This window comes from Aptenodytes forsteri, unplaced genomic scaffold (assembly GCF_000699145.1).
Source record: "Aptenodytes forsteri isolate BGI_AS27 unplaced genomic scaffold, ASM69914v1 Scaffold217, whole genome shotgun sequence".
Classification (NCBI taxonomy): Eukaryota; Metazoa; Chordata; class Aves; order Sphenisciformes; family Spheniscidae; genus Aptenodytes; species Aptenodytes forsteri.
Window position 1 is genome coordinate 7,997,263 of NW_008796222.1, and position 19,763 is coordinate 8,017,025.

The following is a 19,763-nucleotide window of genomic DNA, read 5'->3' on the forward strand; positions in this document are numbered from 1 at the left end:
GAGTGAGCGAGCGGCTGCGTGGTGCTTAGTTGCTGTCTGAGGTTAAACCACCATGACAGTGGTCTCCAGAGAAAAGTCACTGTGGATTACTGTCAGATTGGTCTGAAGGAAACATCAGTCCTTATCCTTAAGTGTGAAGTACCTGGAAAAAAAATCAGACCTTCAAATGTGTCCTAGTATTCCTAACAAAGCAATGACAGTGCCTTAAGATTTTCTTTGCTCTGTGGTTATCTCATGTGGCGAAAATTTAAACATCACTCTGGATAACAGTTTCTGGATATCCATTACTGTTCTAGGGTAGCTGAAGTCAGCGTCTGACCAGTGCTTGTGATAAAGTCTTGCTGAAGACTGATTTTTCTTACAATGCTAATTTCAGGTAACATGTCTGTAAGTGAAACAATGTAAATAGAGGGATACTTCAAGATATTCAGTATCATATTTTTCAAGTGGCATTGTAACTTTCCAGGTACTGTCATCTCTTTATATTGTGGAATCAGGATATATTGGTGTTGGGGAAAACAGAGTCATGGTGTCTCGTTGGATGAGTCCTTACCCTAGGGAGATAGCACACTGATGGCAATAACCAGAGATGCAGAATGTCTGAACCGGTTTTCTGGCTCCTGGGCGACCTTGGGGAGGTCTGTCTGAATTTCATATCCAAAGCTGCATAATACGGACAGTAATACCTCCTCTGCTCCTCTTGTGTACTTGCTGTAGAAGCCCCCTGTGAAAGGAGCTGCTCCTCAGCCTGTTTTGTACAGCAGCCACAGGGACCTGCTCTCCATTATTTACTCTAGAGGTTTCTGTGATACAAGTGAGAAAATCCAAATCATGATGCCACAGTCAGGTTTGCTTTGAGTAAATAAAATTGCAAAGTCTAGAGGGGAAAAACTCAAAATAAGGAACATGTGTTTATCAGGAATGAACCTGATTTTCACAAAGCAGTTGGTTCACAGGGACCAGGTGCATTTTATCTGCAGAGTTTATTTGAGAAGGCTTACATGGAAACACTATGGAACAGGCTGAAAATCACCTGAAAAACTATAAACAAAGGCTACCGATGTACACAGGGAATGGCTCCTTCAGGAGGTTATTTTGTGAGTCCTGAACATACCCGTACTGGATCACCGACATCAGTGAATTAGCCGCTGGGAGGGTGTACCTGGTCCAAGAGATGTACTGGATTTTCACCTCCATTATTGTAATGCAGCTGTTGAAGTGTCCCATAGGGCTGTTTAGTAGGTGTTAGGAACAGACCTTTCTAATGTATTCGTTAGTGAATGGAAATGGGCCGCTGCTTAGTAAGGAGCCAGGGACCAAGCTGAAGTTTGAGAAGCTATTCAAAAGCATTGCTGTCAAACAAGAGCTCAGGTCTGATCTCTGCCACAGAAGTAGCATTTGTGTAGCACTCCTAAATTTAAAGAACTATATACAAGGTTGATCTCTCTCTTTTTTTTTTTAACCTTTTTTTTTAAAGTGAAACTGCATTGTTAAGTTACTGGAGTTTTTATCTTCATAGTTGTGTGTTTATTGATACATTTTGGAGACGGTGGAAAGGCAGTTAGCCATCTGTAAGATTTTAAGAACCTGAGAGAAAGCCACAGTGGCTTTTTGATACTGCACTCTGCTGAAAAAGAACCTCATTCACGTGGTTAATTACAGGGATTTTTTTTTTCTTTTTCTTCCCCATCAACTCTGTGCAGAGGGAATTCTTGCTGAATGGTGCCACAATGGCCACCCTGCAATTCCCCGACTTAATGAGCTACTTCTCGCACAAATAGATTTCAGAATAACTCGGCACAGATGTTTAGGTGTCTTTTTTTTTTTTTTTGCCTGAAAATGATTGTCAGTCTTCATTTTCCTTTCAGCTTTCAAGCCTGTTGAAACGACAGCATTCCTGTCATTGCAAACGTTATTCAGCCGTGTGAACTGTGACTCATTCTGAAAGATCACAGGCATTTCCCTTCCCGGCGTGCACCCCGACTTAAAGCTACTTCTCGCACAAATAGATTTCAGAATAACTCGGCACAGATGTTTAGGTGTCTTTTTTTTTTTTTTGCCTGAAAATGATTGTCAGTCTTCATTTTCCTTTCAGCTTTCAAGCCTGTTGAAACGACAGCATTCCTGTCATTGCAAACGTTATTCAGCCGTGTGAACTGTGACTCATTCTGAAAGATCACAGGCATTTCCCTTCCCGGCGTGCACCTATCCTCCTGCTGTTAGCTGTTTGCAGGCTGCCTCCTGCAATCAGCAGGTCAGGGGTACGTGCTGCTTCAGTCTTCATTTTCCTTTCAGCTTTCAAGCCTGTTGAAACGACAGCATTCCTGTCATTGCAAACGTTATTCAGCCGTGTGAACTGTGACTCATTCTGAAAGATCACAGGCATTTCCCTTCCCGGCGTGCACCTATCCTCCTGCTGTTAGCTGTTTGCAGGCTGCCTCCTGCAATCAGCAGGTCAGGGGTACGTGCTGCTGCAGAGCTTGCTTGCTAGCTTGCTTCCAGCCTTGTGCTGTGCAGGGTATAGAAGCCAGTGTCTACTGCGGGCAGCAAGTTGCAGGGTGGGAAATGCTACTTTTGTCTGCTTCTGGGGGAAAAAAAAATCTCAAATGTCCTTTTCAGCATCTCTTTACAGTAAAAAAAACCCAAAGAGCAAATGCTAAAGGAACAGTAAACCTCATACAGACCTCCTGGCTCATGTTCACTCCAAGACTATGTTTACTTAGGCTGCAAAAATACCAATTCATGATGTCAGCTCAAGGCAACTCCATCTGGTCTGGTGGTTCCCCTTTAATCATCTTTCTTCTCTAGCATTGCCTTCTCTTTTTCTTTCCTGCGTTCCTCTCTGGCGTTAGAGGATCCCCACTGTCACCGCGCTGGCTCTTCTCCTGGGGCCACAGACCAGTCCGATGGTGGGGCTGTCCTCCCTGGTAGGGCTCAGCATCTTACCTCTCTGATCTGCCTCCATCCTTTCTGGTTAGTTGCTCTTTCCTGTATGTTTTCCAGGGCTTCGTTTGAAATAAGGTCCTGTGGGAATCCCAAATGGGGTTTCGTTTGTTTGGTATTTTATTGGATGTCAGCGTGAACCTACGGGAAAAAAAAACCCATCCTGTTCATTATGGAAGCTCAGTTAATTGGGGATGATTAAAGGGGAGCTTGATACTACCTGCCCAGCCATCGAAGTGAGCTATGGCACCTGAAGATGAAAAGCCATGAGGAATCAATCTTAATTTAGTACAACTTAACACCGTGCTTGTATTTTTATCTACTTAAGGGCAAGGGATAACACGTCTAAACTTCCCAGTGTGACAAAAGCAGGCAGAATTTGGAGAAGGTGGCGCAGATGGGAGCGCAGAGCCCCGTTGCTCTGCAAGCACGTGTCTGAAAGACCTCTTCTGTCCCACTCTGTCTATGTGGGAAGTGTTGCTGGAAAAGCTGACAGGATCCCTGAGGTTCAGAGCTGAGGGGCCTCACAGGGAGTGCGGAAAGCATCCACCAAAGCTGCTTCCCTGGGGCTATGAAAATGGGGAGTGGTAGGGCTACGGACAGCCACACTGATGTTTTTTTCAGGAAAACAAAGAATTCTGGTGTATCTCGTCAGGCAGGCGTGGGAGAGGAAGAGGACTTTTTCTCAAAGACCGCAAGAAGCTTGCTTTTCTATTGAATCTAGATTTTAAAAAAGGAAAGAGATTGTTTGCAGAGGTTTCCTTTAGTGATTAGTGTTTGCAATTCAAGTTCTTGTTTCAGTGGACATTCAAGCGGAGATAGGTGATAGATATAAAGTTAAAATTATGTCACTGTTTTCAGATGTTTTGCTAGAGGATTTAGTTATTCAGATCTTGGTTTTCTTCATGTGTTTCTACAAGCCAGGGCTTACTTGGGTGTCCTAGAATAACTGCGTTGACACATGTATCCTGAATGAAGAGCCCTTTCTTGCTGAATTACCTACATCTGCTTTCAAAGCTGATAATGATAAATCATAGTTAGATGTTCTTTCACCGTAGTTCAAATCCTACTTTATTCTGAAATGACTTTCATGTGTAGATAAGCCCCTAGGAAACTCTTTTTGTTTGAAATTAAATCTCCTTAATTTATTAGCCCTTGCATTTTATGCTTGTTCCGAGAAATTAATCCTGTTCCTTTAAGGTGTTTTTTGTTTTGCTTTTCTTTGCAGGCTGTAAGATGGCACATTGAACTACAACCATGGGCAAGTCCAACTCCTTCCCTCAATTACGAGGCCTTGAGGTTCCTGAAGTACATTAGCACTTCTCAGGTAGGTTTTTAATTTCAGTCACCATTTAGAAAACAGTTTGCCTGGCACAGGCTGTTCCCTCTCAGATAAGGAATTAATCTCACACCAAAGTGGTTTCGAAACTGCTTTATTTCTAAAGTTGCTTAACCTAGCAGTGATGGTCAACATGAATGTAAAGGTCAAAACACAGGGTAGAAAGAATGCATTTTTTCCTTGATTTTTATTTTCAGATGGGTTTGTGTCCTGACAGGAGTACGATACGACTGAAATTCCAGACATGGTTCCTCTCCCACTCGCTCTCTCTTTCTCACTCTCTCTCAGACACAGAAAAATAGAGAGCACTCTGTGGCAAGAGAACTGTGTATTCAACCACTCCACCTCTCAATAATAATGCGATAACCTAGCTCATTTTAGCTAAAAAAGATGCATTTGAGGTTCCCCGTAAAATGAGAACAAGGCATCAGTCCCTAACTTGGACAAGTTGTCCAAATGGTACCAATGGAATCCTGGTATTTTGAGGACAAAAATGATGACCTGGAAAATTAGTGGGTTTATGTGCTTTTTCAAAGGTGACATTTCCAAATCCAGATTGCGTTGACAGATACTTCCAGGGTTCAGCATATATGGAAATTGGGCCGTCATGTCTTAATGGAGGCATCACTTCTGCACGACAGCATTTACGCATGCATTTCCTGTAATAAAAAATGGATGAGGTGCTGGATGCCCACAGTTCCGACAGGGCAGCTGCTTTTGGTACCCAGGTCTATCAGCAACTGACCCTTGAATACAGATTTAACTGTGCCATCGCTTACGCTGGAGAACAGCAAAAAGCCTCAGGTGCTAATGTCACTGAAATGTCACTCACATACGAAATTCTCTGTTAATTCAATGCCTTCAAGGTTGAGACGAGATTCATTTGAAACACGTCTAAAAATACGCTGCTGTGCTGATGGTGTGGTAACTGGGAGGGTAGCAGAGTGTTCACTTATCCTCCAGCTTGTGGGTACCCCTGGCTAAATGCTCAAGAAAATGACATCTCTGCCTCCCCTCATGCCAGCACTGAGAGGGCAGGAGGCAAGATGATGCATGTGGAGACAGCAAGAGATGTGTGTAGAGCTGCTTGTTTTGCTGTAGAGAAGTTTAGGCTGTGGCAGGCATATTAAGCTGAAAACATCCTTCATCTCGGTGACTTAATAAACAGTGGCAGATGCTGCTAAACTCCACTAGTTGGGTCAAAGCCTACAAGGACATCAATTAGCAGAGAGTTTATTGCTTCTGACACACTAATCCAGAAGTTTTGTTCCCAGAGTAACTGACCCTGGTGGTAGGGAGAAGCATAAGTGAAAACAAAAAATGAGAGAAATCCTTGTTCCTGACCTGGCAGATGTTATAGGATTAATAACTGACAGGATAACACTATGACTGGTATGAGCACTTCTGGAAATGGGATCCTGCTTTCGTAGATGAGCATGGGATCTCATTTTCCTTGTTTGCTGAGCAAGTGTCTACTAATTACTCTGCCTGAGTTCAGCTCCCTGCCATTAGTGTAGAATGGCTGGAACTGCTGGAGGGGGAAGATGCTATGTCAGCAGGGTCGAGGTGTGGCCAGAAAAAGCTTTTTCAATGCTGGTGTCTAGTCATCAGAAGAACCATCTTACATGTGCTGTTGTTTGTTTGTATGATAGTAGTGAGTAGAAGCCCAGAACAGGACGTGAGCTCAGTGCATCAGAGTCTGTAAATCATGCGACAGACTGGTGATGGTGCTAAAGGCAGAGTTCAGGAATTTTTTATTTTTGATAGCAAGAGCTATTAAGTAGCAAGAGCTATTAAAATTGCTCCAAATTCTGAGTTGTAATTGCTCATAATGCCATGAATCAATTAAGTGGCAGCACTGCAGAATCTTAGTTTTCTGTAGAGAGCACATTATTCTTCTGTGTCTTAAAATTAGTGCTTGTTATTGCAATGCCATTTATTCCTTGATTGTTATGTGACTGAAGGGAAATGGGTAGTGGGGTGCAGTGCAAATCACTGCTTAAAACTTAGTGAATCCTGAGAGCAGCATGAAGAGATGCTATATTAGCTTTTATGAATTTTCCATGGGAATTACGAGCTGGGAAGGAGCAGGGAGGTGGTGATGCAGCATGCAGCTCTTTGTATGTAATGCTCCAGGTAATGATTTTTCAGAGCTTAAGCTTCTTAAGGAATGAGAGTTTTATTTATTTATTATAAGGCACATGGTGGAGAGTGCCTACCACAGCAAAGGCTGGGTTCCAGTATTTACTCTCACCCCTGTGTAAAATTGTTCCATTTTAAAATTGTTCCATTTCTGTGGTTCTAGGTGGGGCCAGACCTGTGCTTTTTAGTTTGGCTAAAACCAAGAGCTGAGCCTGGGCAGTCTGCTGTAGAGGAAGGAAGGAGCAAGATGAGAACAGTCAGTTCAGGACTGATGTTTAACGTGGTTTTGCCTCTACTGCTGTTCTGTCCACCTTTTTTATTGTTGGCTTTCTGGCAGTGCCAGCTCCCATCCCTGCAGCCGGGGTTGGTACTGGGCCCAAAGAACAACTTCTCATCATGATGGCTCAGCTGGATTCCTGCAACTCTTCTCAGTCTTTGCTTTCCTATCTGCGTGTTAGCGGCCTGCGCGCTGCAACCCCTGAATTTGATGGTCAGGCTGCACGTGGTTTGAAAAGCCCTTCAACAACCAACTGTAAGCTGATGCTGGTGCAGCGCGGCACAGCCTCTCTGGGACAGAAGTAGCCACAGCTTTGTTGCCTACTTCTGCTTCCCGTTACCTCCTTACCACTGCTACGGCGACAGCCATACAAACTGCACTGGCTTTCCATCGCCTGCTGTGCCCTGGCTCCCAAATGCTGGAAGGGCTGCAGCACCCCCCAGCTCCACGCCTGCCTTTTCCAGAGTGGGTCTGGAGGAAGAGGATGGTGCTGAATGGTGTGGCAGAGCCTGGGGGTGAAGCGCTGGCCTGAGCTGCCAGGCGGACAGGCAGAGCTGGTGCTGCAGGCAGGGGCTCCTCCGTAGGGTGTCACTCACGGGGCCATAGCTTCGTTGACTCAGTCACCGCTGTGTTTCGGCTGTTGCAGGCTGCTGCTCAGCTGCTGGCAAAGCTGACTTCACCTCTCAGTTAAGTGATTTTTGCAACTTCCAGGTTTCTGATGGATCCAGCATGTTTTAGTCCTTGCTTTCTTGGTCTTTACAAGGCCTTTGACTTACAGTGTTCCTCCCTGCAGGGTCTCTCTCTCTTCTCCTTTTGCAGTGTTTTTATCCTGGCTTTAGACTCTAGATGTCTAAGCCAGCACAGCATAGACACACGTGCTATGATTCCTCTGTTTAGTTAAGCACTTGCTTAAATCCCTTTGTTGTTGGAGAGGGGGTGTGTTGGAGTAATGATTAAATCCCTTCTGGAACTGAGATCCAGGACACTTTAGGTAAGGTATACAGTGTACATTGCAGTGACACTGCAACTTGTGATTACAATCTTGAATCATGACATGATTTTAACATTATTCAGGATGCAGAATCCACTCCAAAAAAAATAAGCATTTTAATGCCAAAAGAACTTGTTCTCGGGAAAATTGATTCTTGGATATGGTACTAATGCTTCATTATTTGCTTTGCAAACTGCATTGCTCTCTGGGGGATTATGTAAGCCTTAAATTTCACGAAGCAGAACAGACGAACACAGAAAAAAAATCATCAAATCTCCATAGCTGTGTATCGGATTGACAATCAGATTTAAATGAAACCAATTAACATTTTTCTTCTTTCCACTCTTTCCCCAGAAGGCAAACTAAAAAAAATTAAAAGTCATGTCCTAAAATGAAACATCCTTTGATTTCAACAGATTTCATGTGAACACATGAACCTGAACAGCCTGACAGGGCACTCTGAAACCGCAAAGAAGCCCTGGTCGATCTGTCTTGACGAGAGGTTTAGCCTCATTCATCGAATCAGAAGCAAGCAATGCCGCCTCTATTCCCTTGGGTAAGTGGTCTCTTTAAAAGACAGCAAATTGTTTCATGACACCCAGCTTCAAAAAGCCCTATAAATGCAACACAGGCTGCAACAAGGTTGTATTTTAAAATACAGACTTTGTTCAGGTTTGTTTGTTAGGTGTTGATGTGCTTCTGTAAACTCTGTTTTTAGGGAAAAACGTTTCTCCATGAGGGTCTTTGTTTTCCTTTGCTTTTCTAATATCAGTATGGAAACAAATTGCTTAACGGTGAGTAATGAGTAGTAGAGTAGTGAGTAGTTCACGTAGAGGAAGATGGAAATTAATGAGATAAACTGAGAAGCCTACAGCATCTTCCCTGAGCAGAAATGATTGCATAATTGTCAGGTACTTCAGCAGCGTTACTTATAAAACTTCATGAACTACCCCGGGACAAAATAGTACATTTCCATATGAGAGTGTGTTTGCTAAGCGCTTCGGGGTGACATGTGCCGAAGTGATAATAATAAAGGCAGTTGCGGCTTTATTTTAAAATGTTTGTAGTGTTTATGATGTTTACAGCACTTGAGATTGAAGTTTTCACTCTTCACAGAACAAGTGCTTTCACAGGTAGTAAAACCACAAATGCAGCCTGTTTCCCTGCTAATAAAACACTCCGCTTCCCCGGGAGGACAAGGGAGGTCAGTCCTCAGAGTTCGTCAGGCATTACCTATCAGCGCACCGGTGCATGAGGAGAATGATCGCTGGGGTCTGGAGCTCGTTTCACACAGATCACCACATAGCTGCAGCCTAATAAAACTCTCTTTGCTGTCCTGGGAGCAATCTTTAGGTTAGAAGTGTATTGAAGGGCTTCATCTCCCTTGAAGCAGTGGAGTTTATTCCTGTGATTTTGCTGCTGTGGGTTTACAAATGGTGGATAGCAAGGACCTGTGTCTGGGTGGCATTTCTCAGTGATTAGCGCGTGGCAGTTAACACTAGCAATTAACGTAAGGTGGATGCAGAGTGCACTGCAGTCAAAGGGGTTGTTTTCTGTTAATTTGGGTGGGCTTATATTTGGATGGAGCTTATATGGAGCTGTAAAGACCAAACTCCTCAGAGGGTGAGGGGCTCTCAGGTTTTGTTCAGCTGCATTGCTCTGTAGCAGAACAACAATAACGTGCCCCGTAGAGACAAATCACATACATGGAGAGCAAACTGCTCTCGACTACTGTAGCTTCTTATTTTCTGAATGTTCCTTGCAATCTATTTCAAATTATATCTGCCTGGCTTTAATGCAAAATATAGGTTTACATGATTTTTTTTTTTCCCCCGTCAGTTTTTCATGTTCCTATGCAAGTTAGGAGAAATGCTGTGTTATCCCATGCTCAGGTCCAGACTGTATCTGCTTGACTGTAATACTTGCTCGTTGCCTCAAGCTCCTTCTAGTAGTCAGTAGGGAGAGGCAGGCACATTCAGGTGGAAAATCAGCTAAGCTAAATAACATTCTGGAGGTAGGCATAGCTTTCCTTTGATTATAGAGGAAGCCTGGGATAACGTGGCTGCTGACTCTAGATGTCTTGGCAAAGTACTCAAAGTTCAGTGGAATTAATCTAGACCTTGCCCTTCAAGTTACATGATTATTAATATTAGACCTGAGCTCCTGCATTAATGTCCCTCTTCCCTTTTGCTATGGACCAAGCATGGGTTGAGAATGGTATTTTTGTTGAATTGGCCAGTAGACACAATACAGAGTTAATTTCATCTGTGCTAGGAAATGCAGATTTGGCACAAAGCTGACCAGCACAAAGATAACTTGCTAATGGTTTTGAACAAATCTGAGCTAGTGCATGTGTACCAGTGCTTTATATGTGGTGCTGTTTTGGGTACGGTACAGGGAGCCTGAATGCCAGATTTTGTGTACTGATGGAACAGTAGGGCTTAGCAGAGATTGAAATTGATGTTGGCTCTCCCATCAATCATCAGATACACATGTGCAGTAAATACCCAACCGTCACATGAAACAGCTAAAAAATAAAAGGGAAATATTTGAGGTTAAGAAGGAACAGTCTTCAATCCTCCAGTTTACTTCTGCAGCCTTTGGAGCTCGTTACTGCATAATTCTTCTCTCAGACTCACTTCCTTTAGCTTATGGCAGGCAGAAAAGTAATTTTGTTCTGCGTAAGACAAAAATCCCCTTTAAACGTTTCTGTTATCTCTTACAGTTCATTAAGAGCAAAGGGGGAACAGCTGCTTCCAATGAAGAACATTCTCTGTGGAGAGGATGGATGGAGGGCAAATGTGAAAGTTCAGTGCGAGTGTTACTGGGAATCCTGAATTAAATCCATATATCATTAAAAATGGAACGTGCTGCTTAGGCTTTGCCATCTTGAATGCTATAGAAGAGGTTACTTGTGAATGGGAGCAAGCAGTGTCTGAAATGTCTGGAGATCTTTTTAATCAGTATTAGTTGCTTCCACTACTGGGAGGCAGCAATGTTTTTGCTTGGGGGACAGGATTTCCCAGTATGATACATAGTTGCAATCTGCATTAGTGAGCTCTAGTTAGTAGTGCTAAATCTGCTTAGATTAAGCTAAATCCGTTACAAACACCACAGGCAGGCACTCAAGCTGGGATAATAAAAATGAATAGGATTTCGGAAAACTTACCAGTTGAGGTTTAATCTCGCTGCAATACTGTATAAAAGCCCTTTCAGGTGGATCTTAGAGTGGAGGGCTTTAGGATCCAGGCAGAGGATGCTTCTTTTTCCCCCAAGCTGCAGAGCTCGGTTATCTTCCTTTGAGAAAGAAGGGGAGGAGAGGGAACACAGAAAGGGAAAGCTGGACGTTAACGTGCATGTTTTTACAGCTCTGTCCTGTGGTCCCTGTGGGAGCTGGAGTACCTGCAGTTCTCGGGCTGGATCAGGTACAGGTGTCCGCTAGAGCTGTGCTGGAGGAGACAAAGCAGCTTTTGTGCCACCTGCGTGCTTGCTGCGCTCCAGGATGACGCGGGGGCCGGTGCGATGCTCGGTTCAGTGCAAGCTGCAGCCCAGTGTTTATTCCGAGCGTGAGGCTCTGTGTACCGTGACCCTCTGCGAACTGTGGGAGCAGGGGACAGCCAAGGGACACTGCTCCCTGCTGTGCTGCGCTCTGTCCTGGGTCAGCATCCCTGCCCTGCTGCCGGCGGGGAGCAGTGCCAGCCAGCCCTTCCTTTCCACTCTCAGGCAGGCTAGGAGGGCCCGTCTGCAGGGTGCTGTTCCTGCTGCTTTGAAAGCCCACCTCTACCCCCACTGCAGGGGACTGCGTGCAACTGCCGACTCTGTAACAGAGCTCTCCTCCTTTACAGTAAAAACAGGTCGGTGTCTTTAGTATTTTTTATTTTGCTGTTGCTGGAGGCAGCAGCTGCTCTCTCTTGATGGTGGGGAAGGGCCTCTCTAGTCTTCCGTGACCTCCACACCTTTCTTCTAAAATCATGGTCCCTTTTTAAGTAACACAAAATCTTTCTTAGGAGACCTCATTTGTTTACCTTTTTACCTTATCCCTTAGCATGATCACATGTGAGACAGGAATTTTTCAAACCATTTCTTTTGGAGATGACCTTATGTTCTCTCCTAAATATTTGTTGGTTAGGTCTCTCTTCAGGCATAAATTTGAGCTGTTAGCGAGAGTGCCAGAAGATATATCAGCACCTTCTTCACCCTCATCTATATTTTTTTTCTGTTTTGCACCACTGTGAACCTCCCTTTGCAGTCCACATGAGTAGCAATCTGTTTGGAGGCAGCCTGAGGTTTGTCTACATCAAAAGCATCTGGCCCTGTGGATTGTACCAGCTGGTACTGTTAGAAGTGTGTCACGGACGCATGTGTCCGTCAGTCGCTGGTAGGCTCGTTGCTCTAATGCTGTAACTGTTCCCAACAATTCGCATGTTGTTCATTTTTAGCCAGCTTCTCATTCCTAAGGGATTACACTGGTCTTTGTTCATCAGTGTCCCTTCTGTAGAAAGCCACATGCAAACAAATATGTCGATTCACTTGGTTAACTTCTGAACTTTTTTCCTAATGTGTGTTGAATGTATTAAAAGAAAACTCCTCTCTTCTCCTCCTACACGGCTGTACGGGCTGGAATCCTGTGAAATAGAGTTGTTCTTAAAAGCACGCTGGGCTGTTTTTGCAAACCTTGTCTCCTCCTACTTTCCCAGGACGCCCGAAGGGGAAGATGGTTGAGGAGAAGACCTTCTAATAGGGCATCGTTACACTGTGCTTAGCCAGGATTACAGCAAGCGTCATACCGTATTGGTAACTTCCAAAACATATGCTCTTCCAAGCATTGTTTCACGAGTTGGATTCATTTTAGTTCACCAGTATGTCATCTATGTAAAACATTTAGTGCTGGCTTAATGTCATACCATAGTGTAGCATGATTTAAAATGTATCCCGTTTTACATATTGATGCAAATAGCCAGAATTATTTCAGACTTACACCATTTCTAAGGACAATTGTGGTGTAGTGTAGCTGGTGCTCTGACAGTATATCTAAGAGTACTGCCCTGTAATGGTTTGTGTATGATAGGTAAATGCCATGCTGTTAGTAGATAGTGGATATTCTCAATTAGAACAACAGGTTGAAGCGCTGATTTAAAAATCTTGATTCTCTTTCCAGCGCTACATGTGTGTATATCAAACAGTATCATTTCTATTAAGTCTAAGGTTTAGTGCATGATTTGAACTACGTTTGGAAGAAGCTTGGAGGAGTAGGAATGAAGAGGACATCCTGTTTTACGCAGTAGGGAAGGCTTGTGGTCCAGACATATGATTGCAACGGTAAATACCAGAAGTTTTAGTGTTAGTGTACCCTGTGTGAACTAATGGGCTGTAGGAGGTGGGAATCTGGCACAGCCTTGTAAAGTACATCTTTACAAGAGACAGGGACTGAGACAACACTGCTGTACGATGGGGCTATTAATTTTTCTTCTTCTTTGGGGTCTTTGCCAAATTAGCAGCAGTCTCTCTCTTAAGTCTGTGTAACAACTCTGCTACTGTTGTGAAAGAGTTATTTTTAAATTTGCTTTTTTATCTGTGCCTTCCTGTGCACAGAGAAGGAGAGGCATTTGGTTCTTGTGTCTTGCCCCTGTTGGTGGCCATTGTGGCTCATCTTTGTAACACCAGATTATAGACACGATGGGAAATATGCCTGATTTTTACAGAACAGTATTGTATAAATTTTAAACGTATTTGCTCTTCTGCTTATGGCTTGGTTATTGGAAGTTTGTGCAGTTGGGACTAAGGAAGGTATTGTAATCTTGTCAAGAAAAAGCAAATTGAAAACAGAGGAATTTATATAAATATAAAATATAAATAGAGGGATAATGACAGCACAAAGGTTCTAACGTTTAATTTACTTTCTTATAAATGATGTCAGCTTCTGAATTAAGAAAAAGCTCTTTGGGAATGTTATCAGCCTGGCTAAAATGGTTTAGTTCTTGCCTTGAAAGGAGCCCTTCATTCTAATCATATGCAGTATGTTGCATTGAGCTTGAATTTTCTGGTGAGGTTAGTTCATGCAATCCACTCCAGTAGTTTCATTCTATAAATGAAAAATTTCATTGAAAGTGTCTTAAGGATGATTATGAATGTGACATTGGGAAAAAACACGTTCCTTTAAATTTCCTTTATCTAACTACTTATTCCAAATCTTCAGCAGGTATTATTGTGGACCCTTAGCTTTATTTCTGGTTATCTCGTCAGAATTAGGGTTAGATTGTGCTCAGTGCTGTGGATATATCCCAAGCAGCAGCACAACAGCTCCTCCACTTTGCTTCAGAAACAAATAGGTTGGATTTTACCTTCTTTTACTATGAATCCTCAGAACGTCCTACTCACTAATAGTTCTTTTCGCAGCATTAATAGTTACATCTTTTTTGTTTCGTAGGCTAGGCAACGATGACAACCAGTTTGAGATCAGCATGGCCAACAGCGGATGTGAGGTGCATCGCTTTGACCCCAGCATCAAGTCAGCACACATTCAGGAGGGTCGGCACCTCTGGTATCATCGCCTGTCCATTGATTGGAGGGATCCCAATCCAGCCATCGCTGCTCATAAACTTCACAGCAACACGAAGAAGCTGGGCACAATATTGAATGAATTTGGACATCAGAAGGTAAGGACTCGGGGGTCAGGTTTCTGACTGCAGGATTAGGTGTTGGGAAAGCTGCAGAACTTCCTCCTTGCTGTCTCAGGAGTTCGGACACTTTCTAAGGTTATATCCTGACAACGGGTCTTTCTTCAGCAATACTTGTATTTCTTGTAGGGGTGCCTTTCCTGTCTTGCTTTTTCTGTGTGCTGATAACAGCCACCTTGATTTTAAATCACTAGCCATATACTAAATACTTTCCTCCTCCTCCCTTCCTTTTCCCTTCAACTAGCTGGTGACATTGGGTGCTAGTATTTTTAGTCCTGTGGAAGTTCTGGTCTTTGCCTGAGTATGAGCACTAAACTACTCATATAGCCAAGTTTATAAAGAGAAAAAAAAAATATTTGCAACACTAGTTAGAAGAGAAGAGGTAATGGATGGGTTGTTTACATTTTCAAGGTCACTGGTCCTAATTACAGTCATCGACAACAAAAACATCCTGTTTTGAAATTGGCAACGATCTGGGTTTTTTAACATTTCCCAGTTTGTTTTTAAGGAACTGTAAAAACATCAGAAATCTTCAAGTCTCAAATAACTGTTGCCAGAACACATTTGAGGAAGTTCCTTAGGTTGCTTTTAAGAGAGTTTTTCCCTCGGAGGATATACAAGCATGAATTCAAATGCTAATGTACTTCATTGCCTGCAGCTAGTTCTGCTTGTCTTTGTTTTTTAAGAAATAGGCAGCCTGAGCTAAGGAGGAGCTTTTCTGTAAGATTTACAAAGCAAGCAGTGCAATGTTTGTTTGGTTTGTTACAAAATGCAAGATGTCCTTTTCAGTTAACTTCTTGCTTTTCTTTAGTATTTTCTTTTGGTTCAGTTCTACTGATTGGACCATTTTGAAGATAAGAGCAGAAAAAGGAAGCTTTTTCCTACTTCTTAGTCATACTGTAACTACAGTAGGCTATGCATTAGTGAAACATCTGGGGAGAGAGAGAGGTGGCTTTCCTTTGACGTGTGCCTTACATTGATTGTTTTGATTTTAGAAGAATTAGTCACAGAGCAAATGATTAATGACCTGATCCAGAAAAAGCGTCTGAGTCTTCTGATATACCAGACCTGCTGAGAACAGTCAGTTCTCAGGTTATCATGGTAATACAGAGTGATTGTAAGACCTTCTGTGAATGAGAAGGGTGTAGCTATGGATTCTGAGTATATAACTTTCTGGGCGAAAGTTAGCTGACATGAAAGCAGCCGGCTGGAGGGCAGCCAAGGAACATAACGCACATGTAACACATGCGGTCAGGCTATTCTCTGGCTGTGTACACATGGCATAGGATTTGGTTAAGTGTGTTGGCGCATCATGAACAGTGTGTATGGCCTCTTGCTCTATTAGCATTCGGGTAGCTCCCCTGTGCAAAACTACGACATTAGTGAAGTCAGGAGCTGACTTTCTCCCAGTGAGGATAAAGCTGTTATAGACTCTGCAATCTTCTGTTACTTCCTATTTGTGAAATAACTGAATGGGCTGACTCTCCTCACATTGCTCTGTTTAGTTTTTCTTTAATTTGAAAGGCAGCCTGAGAAGTTGTATGTTGCATAAAGACACCGATAAGCTCCAATTTATGAAGACAACATCAAACTAAATACTGTGACGTTCAGGTTTTCATTCTTCTGGTGAATGTGAGTGGAATGTTCCCTTGACTGAATAAGTAAGTTAATTCAAAACAGTTTCACAGAATATTTTCCAAAGCACTTTTTTCAATTAGGAAGTTAAAACACTCTTCATCCCATTCTTTAAAATGGGACTTTAAAAATCCTTCCGCCTACCCTCAAAGTCATTCCTTTCCCACTTCAAGGCAGGAATTCCAGGCAGCTGCATTCAAAGTTAATGCCTCGTTTTCTCCTTGCTTTTATTCTTTAAGATTTGGGACTTGATCCAAGACCTTCCAAGTGATTGAGAGTATTTCCACTGATGTCAGAGACTTTGGGTTGGGCTGATGAAGAGAGGACAGACAAGGCCTCCTGGAGTTCTTGCCGTTGTAGCCCTGAAAAGAAAACATGCAATTTGGGGGTTTTGTGTGCAAGGGAATCAAAGAACTTGGATGGGCTCGTTTATGCTCTGGCTTGGATGAGAGCACACCTGCTATTCTGCAGTCAGTACTGGGACCTCATCCACAGAAAGGGAAACCCATCCTGATATTATGGCAAGAAATACAAACGGGTTTTTGGTGTTAGAGTGGATTTGAGGAAAGATTAAAAGAACTTGATCTTTTTAACTGGCTATGTGGCGTAACAGTCCTCAGTTCTCTGGGGAGTGTAAATAGCCTGGAGGTAGAGGACTTATCTAGTACTATATTAGGATAAGACTGACAAAGGAAACGTAGTCAGAGTATTCTGGGGAACTGTTAGAGTGTGAAATCTTTTAAGCCCTGGAATAATCTCCAAAGGATGTCATGAGAGTCCTATTTCCTGGTACACAAATCTAAACTGAAAATTTACTGGTGTATCTTCTGAGAAGAGCAGTATTTTATTGGCCATAGGAAAGGATAAAGATGTAAAAATTGATCTTGCTCATCTTCCTCCCTGCCCCCCCAATTTTTTTGCTGAACATGCACACTCTGTAGCGCACTGCTGATAAACAGTGGAAAAAAGGGAGAAAGCCACTGAATGCACAAGATTTTCTTTCTTATTGCAGTGGAATTCAATTTTGTGAAAGCTTTCACTTTCATATTCTCTAACTACCTACTGAGATGAGGATGCTACAGTGCTGGTGTTCCCCATGGATTAGTGATAACTGGATGGGGAACTTCCTTCATACAGAGTCACTGGATAAATTCAAGTCAGAAGGGATCTTGAGAGGCTTGTAGTTCAATCCTCTGCTCAAAGAAGGCCAGCTGTGAAGTCAGACCAGGTTGTTCAAGGCTTTATCCACTCTGGTCTTAAAAACCACTGAGTTTTTTCCAAAGCGGAGACTGCACAACTTCTCTGGGCCAGCTGTTGCCCTGCTTGACTGTCCTCATCATGAAAAAGTTTCTCCTTATATCCAGTCTGAAAGCCCCCAATTTCAATTTATGCCTGTTGTCTCTTGTCGTACTTCTATGCACTGCTGAAGAGCCTGTCTCCGCTGTCTTGATGACCTCTTCATAGGCTCTACAGGCTGATGTTAGCCCCCCCACAAAGCCATCTCCTGCCTAGGTTGAACAAACCCCATTCCCCCAGCCTCTCTTTGCAGGGCAAGTGTTCCAGTCCCCAACGATCTTGGTGTCTCCCAGCTGACACACAACTATGTGTGGTGCTCAGTTGCCAAAGAGCCCAGATTTTAGTATCCAAAAAAACTATAAGGGGAAGACCGTATTGAAATGCAAGCTCCCTCCCACTACTCCAACATTATCCCCTCTACAAAAAGTCCTAACCCTTAACCAGAAATTCAAACCAAGCTACTACATGTATTCTGTATTCCAAAGGTTATGCTATAAAGCAAAATTAAAAACCTTTGACAGAAAGGCCCTGAGCAGCAGAAGCAAGCAAGAGTTCATTCTGTCATGAATGGGCATGCATGAGTAAATCATGCATGTTCACATATGCAAACTCTTACTTCAGTAGTAGTTTTCCTCTTTCTGGAGCTCTGTAGGACAAATCTCATGTGATGCCATCAGTAAGCGCTCTGAATTTGCATTCCTTGGCAGTATAGCTCAGCAGTAGATGAGATGGTTTCTTGGAAAACAAGTTAAGCTGGAAAGGACAATCTGAGAATGCAAAGTAAAACCTTCATTTAATCAGGAAGTGCTCTTAGGTGTAACTTTCAAGGGACAGCACAGTTGCGTTCAACTCCTGCCGTTCATCTTGAACAAATTGTGTAAGAGCCCAAACTGTGTCATTGTTTATTATGAAAAGAAACGCAAAGCAATCTTTAAGTCTTGATTTTGATTTGAAGGCTTTAATTTACACTGCCTCATCATGAAGATTTTTTTTTTGTGACAACCTGGCTAACAGGTGTCTGTTTCATTTTATTGAACAGGTTTAGATTCAGGGTTTCAAAAGGAAAAACCTCCTCCCTTTCACCTTTTATTTAATACTCGACACAACTTCAAACACTACACCCTGAAGCCATTTTGATTAATAACCTCATCTCCTCCTAGGCAAGTAATTTATCACTTGCTCCTCTCTTAAAGCAGATACTATAGAGTCTATTTCGTACTGCACTTCCAGTTTTGGGAAGACTGGTGTGAAAGAGCAAAGATTAAAGAAAAGCGATTTACCATTTTGGTTTAAAATCGGCTCTGTTGGCAGTACACAAATAAATATAAAAGCACTGGGAAAACTGTATAACAACTTAGTTGTGTATGGAGATTTGATTAACAAAACAAAAAATTAACTCTTCAGGTTGGGAAAAGTCCATGTTCAAGTTTTGGAGCAACCAAATCCATGCAACTGCTCTTTACTACACACACGTCAGGACTGCAGGGGCCAGAATAGTCTTTTGAATTCTTGACCCTGCCTAAACAAAATCATTTAACTTTGATTATCCCTTGCAAGGGTAGACTTAGGTATTGCACTGGGAGCCTGGGGGTTAGTTAGTGTGAGTTATGTTCACTAAGGGGCTGCCATGCCCAAGTTCAGCGTGTGGATGCCACCAGTGTTTATAAACTCAGCTCAGCTGCCATCTTAACTCACAGAAGGTCCTCAGTACAGGCTGATGAGCGCCTGCAGACTGGTCTATGTCCTGATGTGGAAGCCTGAGCTCGGGATGAGAAGCCAGGAGCTCAGAAGCCCAGGAGCTCTTGCAGGGAGGTGAGTCCTTGTCACTGTTGCTGCTGCAGCCGGGGAACAGCCCCCTTCACCTTGCTGGAGCAGGAGGCACAAGTTCAGATCTGCACTCTGCTACGTTTGGCTTAGCGTCAGAAACACCAAATGAGACCAGACCTCTTGAATCGCTGGATCATACAAATCCTTAAGTAAATGTTTGGAGTTCTGTCTTGAAAGGGCTTAATTTTTTCTTTGCTTCATTATGCTTATTTGGGGCTTTTCCAGAATCTCAATTCTAGAAGGGGAAAACCCACCCTTCATCTGATTTTTAGCCTCATTATTTTCACATCCAAGTTTTCTTGTGCCATCAATGGTCTTTAGGCTTAAGTGGCCCTTTTTCTGCAGCTGTTATTTACCATCCAGATATATTTGTACCATCCAGATATATTTGTGAAGAACAGCCTTTGCTTTGGTAGGGTTATCATACTGGCCTCTCTAAGTCTCCTCCGACATGAGAGATCCTGTATTTCCCATAACATCTTGTTGTGGTTTAACCTGGCAGGCAGCTAAACACCACACAACCGTTCACTCACTCCCCGCCCCCGGTGGGATGGGGGAGGGAATCGGAAAAAAAAGTAAAATTCATGGGTTGAGATAAAGACAGTTTAATAGGACAGAAAAGGAAGGGAAAATAAT

The 19,763-nt window shown here is 43.0% G+C and overlaps 1 protein-coding gene across 1 annotated transcript in view; it reads left to right on the top strand.

Annotated features, from left to right (window-relative positions):
• The window catches only part of METTL24 (methyltransferase like 24), a 37,060-nt gene that overhangs the window by 3,541 nt on the left and 13,756 nt on the right, over positions 1–19,763 (top strand). Inside the window, exons 2-4 of the mRNA XM_009289199.1 lie at positions 4,172–4,270; positions 8,109–8,248; positions 14,120–14,348. Coding sequence (XP_009287474.1) covers positions 4,172–4,270; positions 8,109–8,248; positions 14,120–14,348 — 468 coding nt within the window. The remainder of the gene's footprint in view (positions 1–4,171; positions 4,271–8,108; positions 8,249–14,119; positions 14,349–19,763) is intronic.